At 39.6% G+C, this 24,864-nt stretch overlaps 2 protein-coding genes and 1 long non-coding RNA gene across 6 annotated transcripts in view; 1 reads left to right on the plus strand and 2 right to left on the minus strand.

Annotated features, from left to right (window-relative positions):
* Positions 1–24,864, plus strand: part of fam184b (family with sequence similarity 184 member B) — a 48,949-nt gene that overhangs the window by 23,276 nt on the left and 809 nt on the right. For 2 of the 3 annotated variants that reach the window (XM_085162732.1, XM_085162730.1), the window contains 2 exons: positions 3,282–3,389; positions 6,094–6,494. In XM_085162732.1, coding sequence (XP_085018858.1) covers positions 3,282–3,389; positions 6,094–6,494 — 509 coding nt within the window. The remainder of the gene's footprint in view (positions 1–3,281; positions 3,390–6,093; positions 6,495–24,864) is intronic. The other variant, XM_085162731.1, reaches the window with a different exon arrangement.
* Positions 10,231–11,120, minus strand: LOC146516886 (uncharacterized). Its single transcript, XR_014874547.1, has 2 exons — positions 11,020–11,120; positions 10,231–10,916 (listed from the first exon to the last, which is right to left on the minus strand). It is a non-coding gene; the product is annotated as an uncharacterized LOC146516886 (long non-coding RNA).
* Positions 11,165–23,766, minus strand: LOC146516887 (uncharacterized). 2 transcript variants are annotated; one of them, XM_085162729.1, is made up of 3 exons: positions 21,281–23,766; positions 12,850–20,837; positions 11,165–11,356 (listed from the first exon to the last, which is right to left on the minus strand). In XM_085162729.1, exons 2-3 carry the CDS (start codon positions 20,047–20,049, stop codon positions 11,351–11,353), a joined length of 7,206 nt encoding a protein of 2,401 aa, XP_085018855.1. In that variant the 5' UTR covers positions 20,050–20,837; positions 21,281–23,766; the 3' UTR covers positions 11,165–11,350. The 2 variants fall into 2 exon arrangements, with proteins under 2 accessions (XP_085018855.1, XP_085018854.1); XM_085162728.1 differs by having other exon boundaries at positions 11,165–20,837.

Raw genomic sequence — 24,864 nt, forward strand, 5'->3', positions numbered from 1 at the left:
TTCAGTTCAACAGAAAAAGTCTTTGTATCAGCAAGAGCACAAACTGAACCAATATATACCGATTATTTCACAATTCTAAGGTTGCCACCCTAAACCCAAATGGTGCCAGAAAAAACAGGTGACATCAGACAAAAAAGGAAGTATATGTGATCAGTTTTGGTCGTTTGTTGTGAAAGAATGGGAATGAGTTTGCATACATCTGAAAATATCCGATTTGGGATGAGTTTTTTCAGACATGTAGAGAAACACGCTGTGCAGTGTCACACCCAGAATCAGAGCTTTCATTATGAAATTACATAAGTAAAACTCTGCTTTATTTTTTACCTTTTTATTTTCATTTACTACAATATTTAGTAATTTAACCGCTTTTACAGTAAAAAGAATTTTCTTTCCTGTATGAGAGACCTCAGAGAATATAAAAAACATTTTTTGCGCAACTTTGGGGTTCTTCCTTCTAACCTAAATGTGATAGTTAGAGTTGGAAAATTACAAACATTTCACCCATACTGCTTAACAACATACATCAAATTTATTTACTGGTTTGTAAAAAACTACACACAACTTCCGATTGCTCTTGCCATACCAATGGGCCAATTTGTGTTAGAAATAAAATAATATGAAAAGTTTCAGGAGAAGTAGAAGTCGACAAACTCATGAAACATCACAACAGTAGTTTAAATAAAGGAGAAAAAAGGGGCAAAAGGAACCAAATAACAAAAAGATGCTACAAAAAATAATAAAAAATAAATCCAAGACAGAAGACTAAAGCTCTGCTGGTTTTCAAAAGAATCCAAAAATACTACAAAGAGAGCAGAAACTAAACCGAGCACAAACAGGAAATGGTAACCTGTCAGGATCACAGCAGAGAAACACGGGCTGGAAATAGACAGACTGAAATACAACCGGGAGAAGGCGAGGACTGCGAAACGGAGAACTAAATGACTGATTAAGCACATGTAAAACCAATAAGAGTGAAGAAGAAAATCACAGTGGAGCGAAGAAGACAGAGATAGGAAGTAAAACTAACAGAGACACAGTGTGACTCGCAAAAGGAAAAAAGGTAAAAGAGTCTGATGTTTATTATTTATTCATCATCTGTGCCATAGAACTCCATTGTTGCACTTGCAGACACACACACACACACACACACACACACACACACACACACACACACACACACACACACACAGTCTTGCCAAAATTACTCACTACTGTAGCAAATGTGTATAAATACTTGGCTGAAAATAGTCCTCATTAATTACCCTATTTACTCCTGTTTGAATAATGATTGCTGAAAACTACAGTGCCCATTAGTTTTAGGAAATGAGTGAGTCTTTTAAACAATAAGACTTTATAATTGTGGCCTTTTTTTTAAATAGTGCTGACTGCCACAGCTGGCCTGTCAAAGTTGGCTAGTTGAGGCTTCTTAATGGATTTGCTAACAAAATGAATCTTTAAATGTTTGTATTGTCTCTTTAGATGAGAGACAGATGCAGCTAAAAGAAGTATGTGTGTAAACCTTTCCCCCCGAAGCAATACAGCTAATATAGCTAAGTATTAATACACTACATGGACAAATATATTGGACCACCCCTGTGTTTTCGGCCCCATTGCCACAGGCGTATAAATTCAGTCACCCAGCCATGCAGCCTGCCTTTAGAGATCTTTGTTTGACTGTGGTCCTGTAGTAAGATTCAACTACTTGGTTTGTGAAATTTCTTCCCTCTTGATGTTCCACCATCAACTCTAAGTGATGTTATTAGAGAGTGAAGCATTTAGGAGCCTAAGCAATAATGTGGCAGATAATATAAAGTTACAGAGTGGGGTCACCGAGGCGTAAAAGCCACCAATGCTCTGCTGACTGAATAACTGCAGCGCTCCAAACTTGCTCTGTCATTAAAATCAGCACAAACATTGTGCACCAGGAGCTTCTTGATATGGGCTTCCATGGCCAAGCTCCACCTGTAAGTGTAATGTATAGGTGGTGATGTACAGTACTTTTATCTTATCTTACTGATACGCTGATGGGCTTTTCTTCATCTTTGGGAACACCAAAATGGGAAAAAATATAAGCAAGTTTTCTGGAGGTTAAAGATAAGATTTGCTTAGATGTGCCTGTGCCCTACAACCTGCCCATGTGCATGACTAATTTTCTTTCATAATTTTCTTTTTGGTTGCAAAGGTAATCATTGCATTGATCAATCATTGATTTTAGAAGCACTACAGTAGTGCTTTAGTTACTGCACTAAAACCTGATGACACCCTTGCAGAATCTGCGCTGAGGTTTGGCCCGAGCACCAGGAACTTCATGGCTTCCATGACCGGGCAGCTCCTATAATGTGTAATGTGTAGGTGGTCCTGAACATTAATATTAGTGGTGCATAAAATGTTTTGATAATATTTGTACACACTTGTACAGAGGTGTATTCAGGCTCTCTCCATTCCCTTATACTTGTATCTTCAGATATATGGGCATGATAGTATTTGAGCTATAGAACTGATTCTTGACCTTAGAGCAGGGTGGTCAACATTTTTCTTTAGCAGAGGACTTGAATAAAACGAGCAAAGGTCCACGTGTTGGATAACTTGATTAACTGACTACAGTAAAAGTATAACCAACGTAAAAGATGTGTTAAAAAAGCTACATGAACACTTAAATTAACTTACATCTTGCCCGTTGTCTGATATACACCACTGCATGGGTCAGCATTAAAACACGCGGTGTAGCACAGACTCACTGCAGTGATTCCTCTTGACGTATCTTTAGCATAATGTTGCCTTGTATTGATTTCTTAGCAGTTGCTTTGTTTTGGTGGTCCAAGGTCCCATCTGACTGCAGCATCCCTGGTTTGATTTCCTTCAAAGTGTTTAGTTCTGTGTAATCTTTTAAACACAGACGGACTGATTATAGCAGCTGCTCTGATCCAAACTCTAACAGTAGCAAGCTAAAAATCAAAATCACACAGTGTGTTGAGACTGAGAGTTAAAAATCTGGCTGCATAAATGAGCATTTTTCCCAAACCATAAATATTTAAATGACTCAGACTAAACCCAGTGGAACAGTGCCTTCATTAATCATCAGCAGTCATGTGTGCGTAGGAGAAAACTATATTTTTCAGTGTCCTCTGACTGAGTGCTGCATCTACCATCTGTGTGACGTGAGGCAGTTTAGCAAACATTTACACCCTCCAGACACAACTCAAACCCTACAACAAGAACAACAACAGCAACAATTCTGAATAAGGCCAGTGAAAGTCCTTCCTCGTCCTCCTTGCCTCCAGGAAGAGAGGCATCAGCTGCAGCTCTACCCTCCTGTTGCCGGGGACAACAGTAGCCTCGGGCTCCGTGACAGCAAGTCCCGCCCCGGGAGCATCACGCCAACCACGATGGTGAGTTTGTGTGTTCAGCTCACGCGCGTAAGAGTGAGCCTCCATCCAGCCAGAAGGGCTCGCTGGGCCGAAGCCGGCTTCGGTTTCTGGGGCACGAAACAGTGAAACGTGGAAGTTCGTCCACTCACCACGTCGCCAGTGTGTGGTAACGACCCCCCGCCCCCCTCCCTGCAACAACTCCATCATCACTCGGCTTTTACTAACATTGCATTTGGCAACTAAAGATGCAGATGTGTGAAAGATGTGGGAACTTATATTATGCAGCACTTTTATTTTTTTTTAGTTTGACCTGTTATCAGCTGATGTGCAAACATGATGAAATCGATTTTGAGGCGATCGCGTCTTTAATCAAAGCTTCTCAGGAGTGTGACTACTAAATCGAGGCTGCTGTAAAGTGCAGGATTCTGTGTGCCTTCACTTGCACTTGTTTGGTGTCAGTCGTGGATATGTGCTTGCCGACCATCTGGCGTGGTACATTTAAAAATGCTGACACGCATCATCACCTGCAGCCTGTCGACAGTCTCCTATGATGGCTGCGGGCCACCAACTTTTGTATTTATGTCCATGCATTTGTTACTGAGAAGTTTCAGTAAAACTACACTTATTTCGGGATGTGTCTTCTTCTCCTGTAACGCCTAAACATTGAACACTTCAGACTCTGCTGTTTCGTTTTAATATAAATCATAAAGGACATAAAACATTTTCCTTAACTGCCGATTTAATCAAACTTACTACTTAAAGACAAAATTTGCATTTAGCTGGGGACTATTTTCAGAGTATGATTTAATACATGTGTAGTATTTACAGGACAGAATATGTGGCTGAAAATGAACTAAGGTGGCCTTCATAATAACTGAACACGTGTGGCTTTACTAATTTCACTAAATTGACTAGTGGGCACTTGCTTTGCAACATAAACTTACCAACATAACACTAACATAAACTAATTTTAAGAGTGGTCTTGCGTAGTAGTTCTCCAGGTTTTCTGAAGGTCTCTTAGTCTTTCTTTGAACATTTGCAGCTTTTTTTATTTTAATTTTTCAGTCCAATGTACCCGAGTTTTCACGCTCAGGTGGATGTTTGTTTTTCTTTGTTTGTTGTTTGTTCAAATGGCATTGGATGAACCAGTGTCCTGACTACACAAAGAACTCATTTTAAATTTAGGAGACTTTTGCAAAAACATTTATTCAATTTCTTTAGTTGAGTCTATGAAAACTACCAAAGATACCACAGTAAGCCAAAAGCCTATATCTCAGTAAACCCATCTACAGCAGACGAACATTATCTGAAAGTTATATCTTTAAGAAATAGGAAAAAAATCCAGCAAAGACTTGATACAGCACCTGAAAGATGCTCCTGGCCCTTCAGTAGATCCATCTATTTTTCACTGAATCCTCATCAGAAGTGGTCCCAGTTGAAGGGTGGCTGTCAAGAAGCCATTCTTAAGGAAGGGAAATAGGTTGAAAAGGATGAGTTATGCCAAATTAAACAAGAAATGGACTGAAAATCAGTGGCAACATATCTCATCAAATAATTACTCCAAATTTAAACATTTTGCTTCAAACTTTTGTCAGTATGTATGCATGAGGTCAGGAGAGAGGCACAACAGTGAGTCTCTACAGACATCTAGAAAACATGATGGAGGGTCTGTCGTAGTTGGCCGGTGGTTTTGGAGAGCTTCTCAAAATTGATTATGAATGCAAAAAAGTGCTGTGAGATTTTGATCCACCACCATCAAGAATCAGACTGGCAACAGTTTCATTTTTCATCATGACAGAGAATGAAGGAAACGGCAGCCAACATCCAAAGAAGAGCTTTGAATGTCCTAAACTATTCTTGAGGACCACTTAAAGGAATAACAAGAACGCTTGTCTAATAGAGTTCAGCTGTGTTGAAGAATAAAGGTGGTCAAACCAAATATTGACTTTCAAGCTTGTTCTGCAACCTCTGTTATCTCTATTCACGTTTGCACGTTTCTATAAATCAATGCACCTATTTCCCATTTTTCTTGCAAAAAATAAAGAAATGAAAGGCCACTCACGACATTTACACAGCATTGTACGTTCTTTTTTAATATAGGTTGGTTGTGTAAACAGCCAAATTCAAGCCAGAAGCTCAAGCTTCAGACTGCTCTAAATTCTCAGTTTCGCTTTTTTCTCCTCTTGGATCTGCGAGGCAGCTCTGGCTGTGAGCACAGACACCTTGGCCACCTGCTGTTTGGATCTTTTGCTTTTGAGTGGCAGCCAATCAGAAGAAAGTTGCCTGACCTTAAAGAGAGAGGAGCTTCAACAGCTTGTTTCAGACAGAAGAAGAACCAAGGCTCGGCACCAACATCCAGTAAAAGCTAAATATAAGCACTGTTTTGAACTGTCAGTCATGCAAAGCTGCTCTGGTGAAGTCCAAGAATAAAATATGTGGGCCTGGATGTGAGAGCGAAGCCTCCTTTAAACAGATATCTGCTTGTAAATATGCAGAATTTGCAAGTAGGAGATTTTCTAGCTTACAGGCCACTTGTAGTCTGAGTGCAACTAACCAATCATTTGTTTGAGCAACAAAAGAGAGACTGATTTTGCCCCATTAGTCATAAATCACAACCAGTGGGTCCAGATTTCTGCTGGTTATACTGAGCGCTCTGAAAAACTGATCCTTTTTTTAAAAACTCTAACCTATGTGTCAATTTTTATTTATTTATTTTTTTCCACAGAGGAAACGTGCCGAGTCGCCTCCTCGTGTCACCAGCATCTCCACGGCCGGCACTTACAACAGGAGCATCTTTGTGCCCCACTCCTCCTCCTCCTCGTCTTCCTCCTCCCCCTCCGTCCATCAGCACTCCTCCTCAACCCTCCCCCACCAGTCCTCCTCCCACCCTCAAACCTCACCCCACTACTCCACCTCCTCTCTCCCACACAAACATACGTCCCTCCCCCTCACCCAGCATTCCTCGCCCTCCCCCTCTCGCTCCGCCAGAACCCGGACCTCCTGCATCCCACCGACGCCAGCGCCGACGGCACCTCTCCCCGTCTGCCCCTCGCCTCAGACGGGCATCCGATACGTGTCCCCCTCCTGCCTGGACCCACACGTACACCTGCAGGCCCACTCAATCAGGTATGAATGTTTTGATTCAGCCAGCTGACTTCCTCAGGGTGAGATAAGAAACCAAAAATCAAACTTCACCTTATTTTTAATATTTTTTTACTTTTTGACTTAATCCTTACCAGGGATATCACATGTTCAACAAGTTGTATTAACAACCTTTTGAACTTTATATAAAGATATGAAAATATGATAAAAACTAGAGGGAGCAATACAACAATAATTCTTAGTGATGACATTAATCAAACCGATACAACAAGGACTCAGATCGCTGGCATGAACTGGATGTTGGGATTAATCAGATGTCAGTCTGTGTTAATCTCAGTGCTTAGTTCAAGATGAGCCAGCTGTAGCTGTCCGCTGCAGATCTCTTGATGGAAACCTGCTCTACCAGCAGTCATCACTTTCCATCACAGCGTGGCTGGTGATGTTTCCACATTTTTGACTCTGTGTGTCTGTCATGGTGGCAAAATGTGGTCTCATTCTTGCAAGTACTACTACAAATGCAACTTTAAGTACTGAATAAGTAATTAACTACATCATGATTAATAAATAACACCAATCATCCCGCTACAGAATCATGTTTTACAACCTTCTCATTCATGTGGATCTTACTTTGACATTTACTGCCAAGCTTAATCAGTGTCACATGGGGGCTGGAGCCTATCCCAGTTACCATAGGGCGAGAGGCAGGGTACACCCAGGACAGATGGCCAGTCTCTCACAGGGCTAACACACAGAGAGACAAACAACCATTCACACTCATGGGCAATTTAGAATCACCAATTAACCTAACCCCACTAACTGCATGTCTTAGGACTGTGGGAGGAAGTCATAGTACCCGAAGAGAACTCACACAAACACGTGGAGAACATGCAAATGAGGCAACAGTGCAAACCATTGCTGCAAACATAGACTGTATATAAAAGATAGCACACTGTGATGTCACATGTTGGTCTGTCAGCTTTGTGTTTTTGTTAGCTCAGTGGATCATAACATGGATCATAATTTACCAACAAACCTTTCATGGTCCATGAGTCCATGAATTAATCAGAACAGGGTTTACTGAGGTTGTGGATCAAGACAGATGAGACAATGCAGTCACAAAAAGTCTAACTAAGACAGACATTTTGAACAGGGATGTTATTCTGACCTTGTGTACTCATTGCTGTGTGATCATGTAATAATCAGTTTATGACTACTGAGGATTTATGCATACAAATACAACAATAATTCTTAGTGATGACATTAATTAAACCGATACAAGGTTGCTTGCTAATGCCAGGTTTGATCCCGTCTTGTCTTCAGAACTGTCAGATTTGTCGGCTGCACATCCATAATGTGACTCTCCCCTATTAACACATCCAAGTGGTTCTCTGTTGGTGACTGTGGAGGCCATTTGAGTTCAGTGAACTCAAAGTCATGTTCAGTAAAATATTTTATTGTCCAGTTTTGATGAGCCTTCCCCAACTGTAGCCTCAGTTTATTGTTCTTAGCTGCTGTAGCACGCCTCCTGTTACTGTAGTTTTCTCCTCTGACCTTTGTCATCAACGACACATTTTCTAACAGAGAGCTGCCGCTCACTGGATATTGTCTCTTTTCAAACCATTCTCTGTAAAATAAAAGGAGAGTCCCAGCAGATCAGACGCTTCTGAAATACTCAGACCAGCCCTTCAAGCACCAACTACCATACCAAATTTAAAGTAACTTAAATCACCTTTCTTCCCCATTCTGATGCTCAATTTGAACTTCAGGAGGTGGTCTTGACCATGTCTACGTACCTAAAGGCATTGAGTTTCTGCCATTTTATCGGCTGATCATTTTCACTCATGCAACACTTTATTCTTTAAAAACACCTGAACATGCTGGAGCTTGAGCCACAGACCTTCCAATTGGTACACAACCCACTCTTCCTCGTGAGCCACAGATGTACCAAAGGTCTAACAGCTGTAATATAGTGTAAATACCAGTGAGGTGACATCTTGTCCTAAAGAAAGTATTCAGTAAATGTCAGTCTTTATAAGCTGAAACAGTCAAGGTCCTGCTACTTTCCTTTCTTTCTTTTCTGACTGCAATTGAACACCTTAGCACAGACGTTCCCAAAGTGTGGGGCCCGCCCCCTAGGGGGGGCGCAGAGCCATTGCAGGGGGGGCGCGGCATGAAAAGGGAAAAAAAAAACAAAACAAAAACAACGCTTGGACACTGCTAGCATGGGGCGCCCACACAAACGCAAAGCAGGAGATGAAGCATCGCTGAATATGTTTCCAAACCAACTTCATTCTGAGCCAAAGACTAGAAAATATGGTGAAGCATATCTTCCCTTTGATTTCACCTGCACAAGTGCCGAGGTAGGTCTCCCTGCAGGATTGGTTTTCCCTTTGTCGGGAGCAGCGCTGGGCTGTTTAAATCACGGACAAACAGTATCCCACATTCTTGATTTGTAGTTCACAAACACTTGTTGTAATGACTAACTACTCCTGACATGTTGGAGATGTTAGCTCTTTATACAGTAAAGTTACAGTGGGATACAAATAATATCAGGCTGATCCTGCCACGATTTGTTCCCCCGGTTCAAATCACGGACAAACAGCATCCAACAGTTGTTTATGTTTTTGAACCCATTTTGCAGAGGGATTTTTTGAAAAATGTATTGATAGCAATGTTGAATATTATTACACAGGGAAAAAAAACAACTACATGTAAAACTAGAAAGTGCATTTTCTGAAGAAACTGCAGTGTGAATGCTTGAATCTGAATGTATGCACTGAAATGAATTAATTGATGAAATTAAGTTAAAAATGTTGAATGAGATTAAAAAAATGAATTTTTAACCTGACAACAAAAGTGCTGAACTGCTAAAAGCTGTCTTTTACACAAAGGAAGAATTTGGAAAATAGCTGAACATTAGAAAAAGATGAGTATTGACAAAAGAAAATTTAGAGTCAGAAAACCTCTAAATTAATATTAAAAGTTTATATTTTTCTAATCACTTAAAGAGTGGAATTATGTATTATAAATCTCCAATTCATAAAAAAATAACTTATTAAAAATAAATGTAAAAACAAATTTGTTGAAATGAACTTAAAACATGAACAAACATTCTGGAGAAAATACAAACTTTAATATACAGCATAATGTTTTTCAGACATGTTGTGTATATTATGTTTAATAGTATTATATACATCAATTTGTTTTGTATGTCATAAAAAATAACATAAAAATCTTAAGTCATATTTTACAGCTCCTTTCTGAAAAGGACTAGTAGAATAAATAAAAATAACTAAATTAAATAACTAAATAAAAATATTAAGCAACATATGAAATACATGAAAACTTTTAAAACCACAACCCTGAACCTTTAAATTGTGTTGGTTTCTTAGAACATGGCTGAACAGCTGTTTCTATCAGTCTACTTAATCTACTGATCTGTCTACACATCTTTTTATTACTCATTCTTTTTTAAGTTTTAATGTAAACAGAGTCCACACAGTGGTAAAAGAGAACTGTATAGAGATTTTTTTAGTAAATTCAAATGAAAGCCTAAGGTGGTGACACAGTTTAACACATACAAATAATCAAATAAACACATTAGTCCTTTTTGTGAACATGGATAAATAAGTATCATTAGTTTACAGCATAGTTCAGCCATGCCACTAAATGCTTTTTTACACAGTGTTTTAACCTGGGCTTAGATACAAAGTCCCAAATTTAGTTATCTCAGTAAGTCCCTGCCTTCGAGTTGTGTTTATGACTAATTATTATACACAAGGCTTTATCCATCTGAACTCTAAGGACACAAATATGAAAAAACCTATACTTACCAGCTGATACCCCACACTACACACTAGGTGTGCCATGTGACCTGAAACTTTGGTAAAAACTCATCATAATCATTCTGTTAACACTGTTTTTTTTTGGTTTTTTTTGTTTTTTTTAAAAAACACTGTTTGTTTTGCTGTTCAGCAGTTTAAAATGTTTTAGATTGGATTACATGGAATGAATTTGAGTTCTCTTGGGGTTTTTGTGTGTGTTTTGTTCTTAGCTGATTTTTTTTCCATACTGTTGAATTCCAGTTACCACATTTCTGGTCATATGACATCCCGAGTGCCCACTTGAAAAAATCCCCACAGTTAATTCAACATTAAAACAAATAAAAATATGTTAAATAAATAAAGGTTTGCTCTGTGATGAAATATTAAATAAGCATACACTGTACAGAGCTCTAATAATGAAAACAATCCTTTAGCCTGTTGATCAGAGAGAGGCAGTCATTATGTCCATTTAAAACCTGTAATCAAAGAGCACAAAGTTTCTGTGAAACTATAAATTCCCAGATGATCCTCATCATGTCCAGTGACTTCAGAGTGGATCCTCCCTGTCATCCGGCCAGTGTTTGATGTGTGGCAAGCAGCACAGAAGCAGGATAGCTGAGGCCTTGAAAGAAGAGCAGAAAACAGGAACATATGTAGTTGTAAATGTAAATATCAGTGATACTTGTCTTGTCAAAGGGAATAAAATAATGAAAATGTTAACTTACACACTCATTTAGGGAGGCTCTTGACACTGCACAGAGGAGGCACAGTCAGTCTGACAATGATGGTGATCTCCAGGGATGTTTTCCTGCAGCAACATTCCTGCCAACGGGCCATATGATCCAGAGTAGTTGGTTTGTAATTAACAGAAAGGTGTATATGTTAGGTAGTGTGCACTTAGAGCTGGTCCTAAGAAACAAACACATCCTGTAATAAACTGAATACCTGTAGTAGTGCTGCTGCAAATATAAAGCCCTTCTGTCATGTGTGGTTTCAAAGAAGGTATTTTGGAGGCTCAGTCACAGAAACTGTGCAGTCTGTTCAGTCCTGAGTGTCTCAGCTCTGAAGGGGATGGATCACAGAGGGAAACACCTGAGTACAGACATTACAATACACTCTAACACTCTTAAGGTCAGGTGAAAACACAATTTAAACACTTTACAAAAAATTAATACATGTTTTCATGGAAATTATGTCATTAACCCTTTTTGATGCGAGTAAATCTCACCGACTGCTTGTGGGACAAGCTAGAAGGAAGACTTATCACAGAATCTCTCCTGTGCTCCAGATGTGAAGTCTCACACTCTGGTCGTACGGCAATGAAGATGGTGATGATGAAGCCTCTCTGATCTGTGGCATTACAGTTTCTGGCTGCTATGTGCTTCACACTGTTGGATTTTACGCTTTTAAGCTTGAAGAAGACACAGGAGGACTGTGTCTCTCTTAAAAAAAACAAAAAAACAAAAACCTAACAACCTCCCACCGCACCCCCCCCCCCCACCCCACTCAACTCCCCAGCCTCACAAGATCCAATGTCTATACAAATGTAGGGTATCAGCTGGTAACAGAAAGCAAGTGTCACATATGTAGTACATATGTGACACTGCTGAAACACTTCTGGCCAGAAGTGTGCATTTATCAGCCAGTGCATTTATCATCCCAGACCCACCCTGATAAATGCACTGGCTGAAACATGATAAAAGCTCATAAAAATGTATGTTTCATCGTAAGATTTGTCCAAAAATATAACAAACCAAAATCAATAACATTTTTGTAAATAGTATTTTAAAATAAAGGCACACATAAAGTGGCTTAACTGTCATTATTGCTGTAATTAGGTATTTTAAACCTTTAGTCTGTGTTGTTCTCTCAGAAACAAGGAAGAAGCTGTTGAACATATATGCGTTGTTTGGGCAATCCTCTGGTCCACCCTCCCTCCCTCCCAGCCACAGTGAGACTGGGGCAGCCTGGCAGGATTTTGAAGCCTGGCTGCAGAGAGGATATGCCTACACTGTTCGTTTTAAACTGGTATATTTGATTTTTCTGACATTCATAGATTACTGTAGGTGATTTTTAGATTTTCTGTAATAAATAAAATTGTTATATTTTACTGATATCATTACTTAATTCATTTAATTGTATTTTATGTAAAAGAATTCAAACATTATACTGCAATGCAGGGCGTTTTTTCTTAAGCCAACTTTTAAATATCGCTCTACTTTCTTATGTCATTCAAAAATATAGAAATTACTTACTGTAGTCAAAGATCTAGATCATGAATCATCACAGGACAATACACAGTATACAGGGTCATGGTAACTATGGTAGGTCTTCATGACTCCAGAATGGAGACATCGCTCTGGCTGAGAAATGAAAATTAGGTCAAGCAGTGTGTTCTTCTCTGTGGTAGGGGCAGTGATGACCTGTGCGTATCCCCTAGACTCAAACAGCTCCAGGATTGGTTTGTTTGCACTGGATAAAACATTCTCATTAAAATCACCACAAACTATGATGGGATGACAGTCCATGATCTCCAATGAGTCTAATAGGCTTACCAGGTTTTTCAGGAATGGCCTCAGAGTGTAGTCTGGAGGTCTGTACACAACTGCAATCAGTGCACTGACTGGTGCTTCAACCTTTAAAGCCAGAAATTCAAGGTCAGTTACATTATGGATGTACTGTTTTTCATGCACTTGAATGTCACTTTTCACATAAACAGCAACTCCACCACCACTTCTGTTTGCCATCTGGGGAAAGTTTGTGTAGGACAGGTGTCTGTTGCGTTTAAACAAATTGTAATTTTCCAGGTGGAGACTCTCTGCAACAAAAGAGCCCCGCAGGTGTGTTTCTGTTAGGCACAAAACATCTGCTAGACACAATTCATGGTGACTCTTGATGTCATTAATGTGAGCTGGCAGTCCCTCTGTATTATGATGAACAATGGTGAAAACGTCTGACCTGCTCAGTGTTTGTCTCACGTGTAGAAGAGGCATCATGTCATCAAGGTTGGCTTGTCTCATGTTCTCAAGCGCTGCAGTGATTTCTGGGTTGGTGAATATTTTTTTCTCCTCCATATCAAGAAGATACAGTCCACTGAGAGACGTCACTCTACTGACAGCTACGTAGGCCATGCCGGGCTCAAAAATGCTCTTAAGAGAGACAACAGCTGATGTGGTTGTCATACCCTGTACCTTATGTATTGTACATGCAAAGGCCAGCTTCACTGGGAACTGTCTTCGTACCACTCCTTTCTGCTTCAGATTCTCTTCAGCTCTCTCAATGTACACCATGTCGTCTGCTGGTGTGCGGTTATTCTTTCCAGATGTCTCATTATCCATTTTAAGTCCAAGCTTGATGATGTGTTGGTCATTTTCAGAGTAAACTACTCTAAGTAGTATTCCAAAAGCTCCATTAACCAAACCATTTTGTATGTCAATGTTTCTGGTGAGCATGACACGAGCTCCTTCTGCAACCTTCAGTGTGTCTGGTAACTCGTTTTTACCTCCTTTCAATGGTCTGTCTTGAAGTGCCATTCTGCCAGTTCTAGAATCTTTTCTATAATCATCTGCATGGATATCAATGACATGAGTATGGAGCAGAGCCAGTGTTGAAGAGTTGTGTGCATCCACTTCTTTATTAGTTGCAAAAATGTGCAACGCATCAGTTGGACAAAGGGCTGGTTCAGTTATGGCCTCTGACAACAAATCTCTATCTGCTTCGCAAAGCTCATCCAACTTTCCTTTCACACGAATTCTGTTCAACATCTCAGCAAAGACAACATCATCTTTCTGACGCATAATCTCAGTCAGAGTGATCATTTGAAAATGCTCCCGCCACAGGTCGATCTCAGACGGGTCGTGCACACAGAGAGGTTTAGACTGTCGCACTGGGGGTAGCTGATAGAAGTCTCCAACAGCAATGACTGACATGCCTCCAAAGGGTCTCCGAGTCCCTTTGATCTGTTTGAGTCTTGCATCTACATATGCAAAGAGATGTCTTGACACCATAGACACTTCGTCAATGATGATTATTTCAGCATTCAAAAGTTCAGATCTGACTTCATCCAGCTGATTGCCAAGTCCCTGAATGGGAGGTTTTAAGCTTCTAGGCAGCTTGAGAAGAGAATGCAGTGTTGTTCCAGAAATGTTAAATGCTGCAGTCCCAGTGAAAGCAGTTAACAGGACAGTGGGTTTTGATATGTCAACATCGTCTGCATATCTGGGCACTTTGCTCAGTATCTTAGATGCTTCTGAGTAGATGCATTTGATAAGATGTGATTTTCCTGTTCCAGCACCACCATTAATATAAAAGAAAAACTGCTCTGGATTTAGAGCACAGACTCTTTTAATGCACCAGTCTCTAACTGCATAAAATATGCAGACTTGCTTCTTATTCAGATTCTGAAACATCTGACGTAACAATGTGGGATCAATAGCAGGGGGTTCCCTGATGGCTCTGACTTCTGTTGAAGCATCAGCCTGACGGCTGTAGTCGGGCACATCTTCCTGTTCATTTTCATTGTCTCGCTCTCTTTCTTGTTCAACAAGTGGCAACCTTACGAGATCTGATTCAGGTGCCAGATTACACCATTCGTCAGTCACACCTCTGTTCTGCTCATATTCCTCAACAGCGCTCTCGATCTCCTCACTGTTTTTCTCATATTTTTCTCTGTTTCTTTTGACAATGTGTTGCACGTACTCAAGACGGTCAGTACCTGGTAGCTGTACACAGCCAGCACCATAGAAAGCCTGATAGGTTGGCAACGATGGTGTTTTCAGTTCATGGTCTGAACGATGAGGGAGGTACAGTTTAAGCAGTCTTCCGTAATATTGCTCTGGATGTTTTTCTTGTGAGCAGCGGTGAAATCTGATGATAGCAGGCTTATCGTTTTTGCGCCTTTGCACAAATCCTATCTCATTGAGAAGGGGCAAAACATCTTTACCTTTTGTCTGTTGGCCATAGACAATCCTGCAAGTAGCAGCAAAGTCTGCCATGCACATCTCCTCAAACTCTGGTGTTTCAGGTCTGGCTTTGTATTTGTCATTCAAAGATGTCATCCAAACATTGGAAGACTCGGGTGTTGTGTTGTCCAGAACTGACAGGGGACGACTCATTTTCACAGGATTATCATCAGTTGGTATGAATATTACAGCACGTGAACATTGCTTCATGTGAAGACCACATGCACGAGCAACACACTCCTGTGCACTGATCTCTCGCTTCTTTGAATATGCCTGCATGACGGCTCTCATTTCATCGCACTCATTTACACTGTCCTTATGGGAGTTCTCAATGACAGTTTTCAGGTACTCAGATAGCCCGCCCTCTTTTTTTGATATATATTTCATTAAATAATTTGCAGCGCCGAAAGCATCTAGAACAAAGCTTATGTCGATATTACTGTTCCAGGCTTCAAGCAGATGTGGATTATAGCCGTTTATCCAAGAGTCTTTTGGATCACGCTTTAGTATGATCGTACTCCTTGTGTTCATTTTATTCAGGTATCTCTCATATTCTGCATGTGTCAACTTGCATCTTGCCAAGAGCTGCTCTAAACTCATGGAAGCAGTTTCAGGCTCATTCAGCAGCTGGTTCAGTGGTCTGAGCTTGTTCTTTGCTGTTTCTACTTCCAGTGCATCATCCTCACTGGGTCTTGTGATCATTGTCTCATTGCAGGGTGGTTTGGGAAAACCAAAACGGCACCCGGAGTTTAAACTCCTAAAGCACGTCTTTGTGTGGTTCTTACTATGTTTTTGCACTTCTGTTACTTTCTTGTACAGTTCAGGTTGTTTATGTGGATCAGGCAGCTGAGCTGTGATGTATTTGTTTATAAAATCCACAACAGTTTGCTCATCATCCTCCTCAAACACAGGAGCACCTTCTACCCACAGGAGGCAGTGTATGTGTGGGCTTCCTCTGTGCTGAAACTCAACTCTGTAAAAGTAGTCAATGACTTTGCCAAGTGGCTGTGCAGGAGATAAGAGTAAATCTCTGAATAATGCTTCAACTCTCTTGTCAAACATGCGCATTGTTGTGACAGGATTGCTTCTCAGGATGTCACACTTTGCTGACCAGTCGAGTCCTTCAAAATTCACTTGTTCACCTTGCTGCCTTGTTATTGCCTCAATCACTTCAGGCCAGCGCATTTCAGCAGCTGAAAATGTGCAAAAGAACGTGGGAGTTCCCAACTGTCTGATCATGGCAAAAAGATCTCTTGTTGTTTTCTCCCAATAGGCTGGGGTTCCTCTCAGAGGCTGCATGAATCTCACTGCGTCTTTATTTCTCACCAGTTTCTCCACCTCGTGTTTATCTTGTAACATGCCTGAGGTTATTTTTCTCCCATCTCTGGTCAGAGGCTTTGCCTTTCTTAACTGTATTGTCATGCTGGAAGTAGCCAAGTGTATTTCAGTCACAAACTGTGCAAAGAACAAATAGTTTGTGTCTTTGGCAAAACGATCATCAATGCAGAAAAGTCTTGATTTGAAATACCCACTGGGGGATACTTTGATCAGCCTTCTTTCATCAAGTGTGTTTTGGCCTGTAGGAAACTGCACAGGGAAGGCCATGGCCTCTAGTTTAGGTGTTTTGAAAAAACTTATTGGATTGTTTCTCTCTGCTGGAGCAACAGAGTAGATTCCTTCACTGAAACATAATATCTCCTCAGCCACATCAGGGGGCTGCAAACAAGACTCGAGTGCAAAACCACCATTAGTCAGTCCATCTGCTTGCTCTGAATCATCGCTCATCTGTTCACGTGGTTGTTCACCATTACAGGGTAACATGTCAATGTCCTGTTCATTTTTATTTTGTGCTTCACTCAGTGCATTTTTCTCACAGCTGTCAATTTCCATTAAATCAGCCTCATCATAATCATCCTCATTCATGTTTTCATCATCTTCATCCTCCTCATCTTCATCAGGAAGTGTTGGATCACACAGCTCAGCATCATCTCTGATGCTCACATCCTTATACTGTGGATGAATCTGCTTGAGTTTATGCAGTGCTTGCAGAAGTTTAGACCAGCTTACAGTCTGAAACAGCTGATGACCTTTGTAAGACAAGCGTCTCTTCAGTTTTACTCTCATCACCTGAGAATTAATTCTCAATCGAGGTAGTGCTTCCACAGTTTCCTGTACCTCTGATGGGACACAGACCACATTCCCTCTAATTGCTCTCTGTCTGCCTTTGGGAAGAGGAATGATCTTGGCAAATGGTATGCACTTGGCTATGAGATGTCTCTCCAGTATGTTGAGATCAGACAGTTCAGGTGGAATATCAGCAAGCTCCAGTTTATTGGCAGCAGCAAGTGCTGGCATGGATCCATTTTTAAGATGATCGTGGCAGGTGTGACAAATCCACTCTCTCTTTCTCTCATTGGGAACATTGCACTGCTCATTTCTGCAGTTTTCATCACAAACATGAACAAACCTTCCTGTCAAACATGTTGCAACCACATGTGGGTTTTTGACATACTTTGACCTTGTGCAGGGTCGCACTTGGTTTGGAAATGAAGCCTTGAAGCATACAGTACATGGGTATGATGGGCCAGCTTTGATGTGTGATTTGAACACAGATATAGCCTCGTTGATCACACTGTTGTCACTCTCTTTGGTTTGTCTGTTCACCCATCTGTATTTCCTTTTTATTTTCATTGCACATCTCCTGTTGTGCATAATCCTGAATGCAAGATTACTTTGATACCTGTCTCGCATTAGTTGTTTCATTAGTTGTCTCTGTCTCTCTCTGAATTCTAAGTTTTCTCGATACCTTTTAGTGATGTAGCTTTTTTTCTGCTCTCTGAAATCAGTATTCTCATAGTAACGTCTTTTAATATATTGTTTTTGTTTTTGTCTAACTTTAGCATTCTCACAGTAACGTCTTTTAACATACTGTTGTTGTTTCTTTCTGAATTCTGCATTTTCACAGTAACGTCTTTTAACATACTGTTGTTGTTTCTTTCTGAATTCTGCATTCTCACAGTAACGTCTTTTAACATACTGTTGTTGTTTCTTTCTGAATTCTGCATTCTCACAGTAACGTCTTTTAACATACTGTTGTTGTTTCTTTCTGAATTCTGCATTCTCACAGTAACGTCTTTTAACATACTGTTGTTGTTTCTTTCTGAATTCAGCATTCGCATGGTAACATCTTTTAATATACTGTTGTTGTTTCTGTCTAACTTCAGGATTGTTTTTATATGCCTCGCTTGTGCAAGATTTTTTCTTTTCTTTATAATCTTTATTTGAAGCATACTTTTGTTGTTCTTTCCTTTTTTGGTTTTCTTTTCTCTGATTTCTGGGTTTCTCTGATGCCATTAATCTTCTTTTCATTTTGTGCCTTTGTTGTTTATTAACTTTTTTCAGTTTTTGTAAAACTATATCAGAAAGGTCACAGGATGCAACATTTTTTATTGCAGCATTTGATTGACATGAAAAACCATCCCTTGATGGAAGGAAACTTAATTCACTGCATAGTTCTTCAGTTGGTATATTAGGAGGTTCATTCTGATCTTCATATGATGTGAACTGAGTCATGTGGACTTCTTTTTGTTTCACCAGTGGCGTACAAATGGACATTTGACAAAAGATGTTCTCAGTCAGATCAGTGGTTGTGTTTCTCCTTGGAGTAGAGGAGTTTGCTTCATCAACAGTTGCATCAGAGTGAGTAGGTGCCACAGCAGTGGCAGCTGCTGGTCTGCAGACTGTGCCTGTAATAGTATCACTCAGGTTGACTGTGCTCATGTTGTAGAACTGCACAGGCTTCAGCTCATAGTTACAAGAAGGTGATATCTCCATCATTTCATAAGAATCTTGGAGCCTCTTAATCATGTCACTGAGGAGTGTGAATTTCAGCATCACAGCTGTACCACGATTACGTGACCATAGTGCTAGAGGAAGACCACTGGGTGTTCTGGAGTGTGGGTCAAAGAACCCATATTTGCCTGATGTGGATCTGAACACTGCGATACACAATCCACTCATAACCAGTAAGGCATACTGCACATCTGACAACAGGCAGCTCAGTCCTGCTTCAAAGTTGAGAAAGGTATCTACTGCTTCCTCTGGAGGTTCTTCAAATGTCCCATACCGGGAAGGCTGTGTCATATCGACATGATACATAGATCTGCGAGCATCAACTTTGCCTGGCAGCTCATCGGTTGCCAAATGAATATTTTTAGGAAATCTTTTCTTGGCCTCTTTGTACATCACATCACCTTTATCCAAGACCAGATTAAGGTCAGCTGTAGTCATATTTTCATTCTCATGAAGGAAAGCAAGAAATGTGAGTGAGTTACATGTGCACTGACTGTTTCTGGAGTCTCCATATTTAGTATGTGCCTGGCTGTGAGATGCACAGACATGTGTAACAGAGGGCTGGTTTTCAAAGTTTACTCTTTCTGCATGAGACGGTCCTGCCACATCACTGTGACGGCAACTTTTTACAATATCAAGATAACCCACCTGTGGGGCACTTGAAACCACATGTTGGTCTCTATGGTTTACCTGATGTTCATTAAATTCATGCTGCAGTCCACTCTTTACAGCATCCGCATAGGATACCTGTTGTACATGTGCAGGAACATGTTGACCTGCCTTTTGGACACCATCAGCTTTGGTCTTTGTAGACACACTGTCTTCTGCAGAGGTCTGAGGAAAATCACACTCAGCTTGTTCACATGTTGGTACTTTGTGAAACTCATGAAACTTCTTCCAGCGTTGTTTTGCTGCTTGTGATTTTTTCTGCTTCTTTGGCATTTTTCCACACCTGAAAGTGTTTCTATATGTTCACACACACCAGGAGATGCTTTTGTCTTTATATTTCAGTTTTTATTTTTCTAAAAGAGTTGTCTTTGTTTGACAGTTTGTTCTTCAGTCAAGACAATATTATGCACTCTCTTTATTGGCTTGGCACAACTTAGCAGCAAGCCAAGAGTGAAAAACAGGTAGAGAAAATTTAGAAGAGAGAACAGACAGAGCAGGAGAGACACGGCTGGCAAATCACAATCAAACCGTGAATTAGTTTTCTTTGTTTGTTCAGTTTGTTCTCAGGGCAGAGGCAATATATGCACTCTTTATTGCTTCAATGGCTTGGCGTTTTTCAGCAGCAAGCCAAGAGTGAAAAACAGGTAGAGAGAAAATTTAGAAGAGAGAACAGACAGAGCAGAAGAGACACGGCTTGGAAATCACAATCAAACCGTGAATTAGAGTTTTCTTTGTTTGTTCAGTTTGTTCTCAGGTTGAGGCAAAATATGCACTCTTTATTGTTTTATTGGCTTGGCGTTTTTCAGCAGCAAGCCAAGAGTGAAAAACAGGTAGAGAGAAAATTTAGCAGAGAGAACAGAGAGAGCAGGAGAGACACGGCTTTGAAATCAAACCGCAATAAGGTTTTTTGGCTTGGCACAATTCCTCACAAACCACAGAGTGAAATACGGATGGAAAGAAGGCAGAGACAACAGGTGGAGCAGGACAGAGGATAGAGGGGATGGGGGGTTGGGATGTGAGACAGAAGTCTGGAGATCTCGTCCTTGTTCTTCTTCTGCACACTGTGAACAAAAAAGAAGAAAAAAATAATAATTTTATTAAAATGATATCACATGGTAATTGTATGAACTAATTGTGACTACTGAAACAGGACAAAACAAATATTCAAGCTAAACTGTTGTGGCTGCCATGTGTAAAAAATTATTATTCTAAAAAAGTTGGGTATTTTTTAGAATAATAATTATTTAATTCAATTGAATAATTAATTTTTAAAAATATATTTATATAAATGAGTGAATCGTTAAATAATCACATGTAGTGTGATTACAAAAATGTACGAAAAAAATATTTTTGCCCAGTTGTTAAGCTGCACATATGTGTATTTATTATAAAATTGTGTTTAAAAGGTCTAGCACAAAGTTTGAACCCATCACTTTACAGCTTATATTAGTCAGATTATATTTTTATTTTTGGTCTACTTCTCTTGCAGTATGTGCACACCTACCAGGCAAAGCACAGATGTCAGTCAGGTTCCTGAAAGTGTAAGACGAGAAATAATATGTTAGTTGTCTGTACAGTATTATCAGACTAACAACAGAAATACAAACCCACACGACATGATACACTGAACTTATAGTCAGCAGGGTAATTATAGAGTAATATAGCACACCAGCTGACACAGCAGCCATTTTATAATTAAAACTAATTAACTGAAGTATTTCCACTTATATAAGGCTACTGTTAGACTGCTGCTAGCCTTAGCATTGCTGCTAGCGTTAGCATTCCTGCTAGCGCTAGCATTGCTGCTAGCGTTAGCATTCCTGCTAGCGTTAGCATTGCTGCTAGCAGCAGTGCTAACGCTAGCACTCTTACTGTTAAAACTGAGCCACAGTGGCAATAATAAAGCTCATTTGTTACTTTTGTCTCACTGACTGCCAATAACTCTCACAGGAATATCAAAGGAATACTCTTTTTGACAGTTAACAACCACTAAGGCTAGTGTTAGCACTATGGCTAGTATTAGCATTGTTGCTAGCATTAGCATTGATGCTAGCATTAGCACTGCTACTAACAGCAAAATGTCATAAACCTATATAAATAATAGTGAAGGTTATTGTTTTTTTTCGCTTTCTTTATTGTTTGAACTCTGTTGAACTTTAAAAGGCCTTGCTATGTGAGTTTAATTGTCAAACATGTATTTTTACCATCATAAAAATAAAACAGTGCAATACTGAGTGTTTTGTACTTACCACAGCAGAGAGGAAAGCGGAATAACGACAGTTGGTCCAGTGATGGGTTAAAAACAAATGAGGCGTTCAGGTGGTGCTTGGAAATTTGACCATCAGTTTGAATAGCAATAATGAGCATATACATGTCTCTGTGTTGGTCTCTGTGTGTGTCAGACATAGAGAGAAAGAGGGGAAAAAATACACTAGACTCATCAGTGTACAAATTGGTACTTTTTGCCTGAGTACAAACGAATGAGTGACAAACAGAAAAAGAGGGCAACTGGCATTAAATGAAATATTTAAATATTTCATCTTGAACTGTTTTGTGGGTTTTATTTTAAGACTACTTTAAGTGTGTTAGTGGAGGGATAAACTATACAGACTATAAACAGAGACATTAAATGAGATGAGATTAGTAAAAGTTAATTAAAATGTGGGAAAATCAACTACAGACAGGTAAATGTTGTGAGCTTTAATTATCAAGTCAGAAAAGATGATTTTAAAGTCATCAACTGACTCCAACTGCCCAGATCTGAAACACCTGTGTGCAGAAGACAAGTCCACCATTAAACAATAAGCTTGAATTTAACAGGCCAATTACAATGCTCTACTCAGTTGGCATATACTAACTACTGACAAACTATTAATCTGTGGCAAAGCCCTGTCAAATCTGTCTTATTGTACCTATTGAAAAAGTCAATCTTATTACAACTGCTTAGATGCAACAGACATTTTTAGATTTAACCTTGGCAGACAGAGATTGAGCTCGTTAAGGAGGCACGTGTGAGCCTGGATTCTATAGTGACTGCACCCTATGGTTCCGGACACACGCACACAGACATGCGCCTCACTTGTGCTGCTTAAAATGAACAGAAACATCAGCCCGAAACAAATCGTTCCCAAATGAAAAGTAAAAGTCGTATTAAGAAAATTCTTTCAACGTGAGTGGCAGCAATATCTAGTCTACTGAATTCTCAGTTTTCATGCCTGTGGAGTTTATTATATGGACGTGGTGACAGTGTAAAGGCAGCCTGTACTTCTGATTTTCAGACAAACTTTCTTAGCCATTTTAACATTAGAGTCTATGGAAGAGTTGGAGGGAGGAGGCTGTGCATTGGTGACATTTATGAAAGAACCATAACACCTATTACAATAATAAACACATTAGATGAAAGAGGACAGCGATGGCTACGTTTTGAGGGTAAAATCATAGCTGTAGAGCAAACGCTGCGGACACAGCAGCAGTTTTAAGAAAAGGTTTTAAGATTAATTCCCCCCCTCCTCTCACTCTAGCAGTTGAGCTGTCTCACTCTAGCGTCAACATTCCGTCCCATACACACCCATTATAAACTCTGAAACGGCTGAAAAAAAAGATGAAACTTAAACTGGAACTGAAGAAAAAGTATGACAGATATTGAAAAGATAAATACAAGTCGAATAGTTGAATGTCTTGTCTTTGTTTTAAAGTTTGAATGGTGGCTCTATGTCAATGTATGTGGAAGTAGTTAGATTTGAAAAATGAGTAAGTTGAATGAAAATTTGAAGACTCTCCCATTGAAATACATGGGAAATTTTTGTTGAAAAAAGTTGAATAAAATTAAAAATATAAATGTTAAAAATGAGAAAAATAGAAGCAGTCATGTCCAAAAGAAGAGGAATCTAATGGTGTTTGAATGGTTTTTCTAAGTTGAACGGTTTTGAAGGAGATAGAGTACAAAAAACGTACGGAATATATAATAATAAAAAAAAAATAGAATAAAGATGTAGAAGAACAATACTGTGAATGCTTTTACAAGCATTCACACTAATAATTACACCGTGATGCCTCTGCCTTTCTAAATGGAGGGACAGTAACTGCGTGTATATGTAAGCGTGTAAAACCTGCAGATAGTCAGATTAACAGTATTTCGTCTCTATCTGCCATTCTGCAATTCATCTCATGTAAACAATAACGTGGCGCACAGCGTGACGTGAAAAAGGCACATACCTTTGACGTTGCATGACGAACTCTATATTCCTCGTCCACACATAAACGCAAAAAAGGAGTTTTAAAAAATCTCCATTCTCGGTGATTCGAAACGCCGTTTACGCGTGGACGAAACAGCTGCGTTTTCAAAAATACCCGTGTAGGTGCCGACGTAGCATAAAAGACTTTATTAGTTTATTTTCTTGCTACCTGCATATTACTTGTATTTGCTTAATTGTTTACTAAATGTTTGAGGTGTGAAATAAACCGCAATGGAGCAAAATATGGGTGTGTGTGGTTGGAGGATGTGTTCTTGCGTGCGTGCGCGCGCGCGCGAGGGGGGGCGCGAACATTTTTCTTGTAAAACAAGGGGGGCCCAGCAAAAAAAGTTTGGAAACCACTGCCTTAGCATAACAACTAAAGGTGTAATTAACCTGTAATAAATGCCATTTAATTCAAAATTGTAATGTAATTATATTCACATACAAATACTTAAAGGTAGACACACTAAGTCAAGTTTTTACAGGAAACAAGGAAGTAATTATACTGTAATTACTTATTATTATTATCATTATTACTATGTAAATTTAGGACTAATTAGTAATTTTAAGTATGAGGTAACTAATTTGGAATAAAAACAATGTGTTCCCATCTTACATCGCACACTGTACTTTTCAGGGCACAAATTGCCTCAATTTTGTCTTTTTACTTTTTTTATTCAATATTCATTAAGTAGATGTGCATGATGGATATTCTATTATTTACTTTTTTGCTTACGCTGTAGTTTAAATTCCTGTAAAAACCTCTGGCTTCTTACCAACTTTATTCTAGCGTACCTACCTTAAAGTAGTAGTATGCAGATATAATAACATTTTAATTTCAAATAAAATCCGT

Source organism: Neolamprologus multifasciatus, chromosome 6 (assembly GCF_963576455.1).
Source record: "Neolamprologus multifasciatus chromosome 6, fNeoMul1.2, whole genome shotgun sequence".
NCBI lineage: Eukaryota > Metazoa > Chordata > Actinopteri > Cichliformes > Cichlidae > Neolamprologus > Neolamprologus multifasciatus.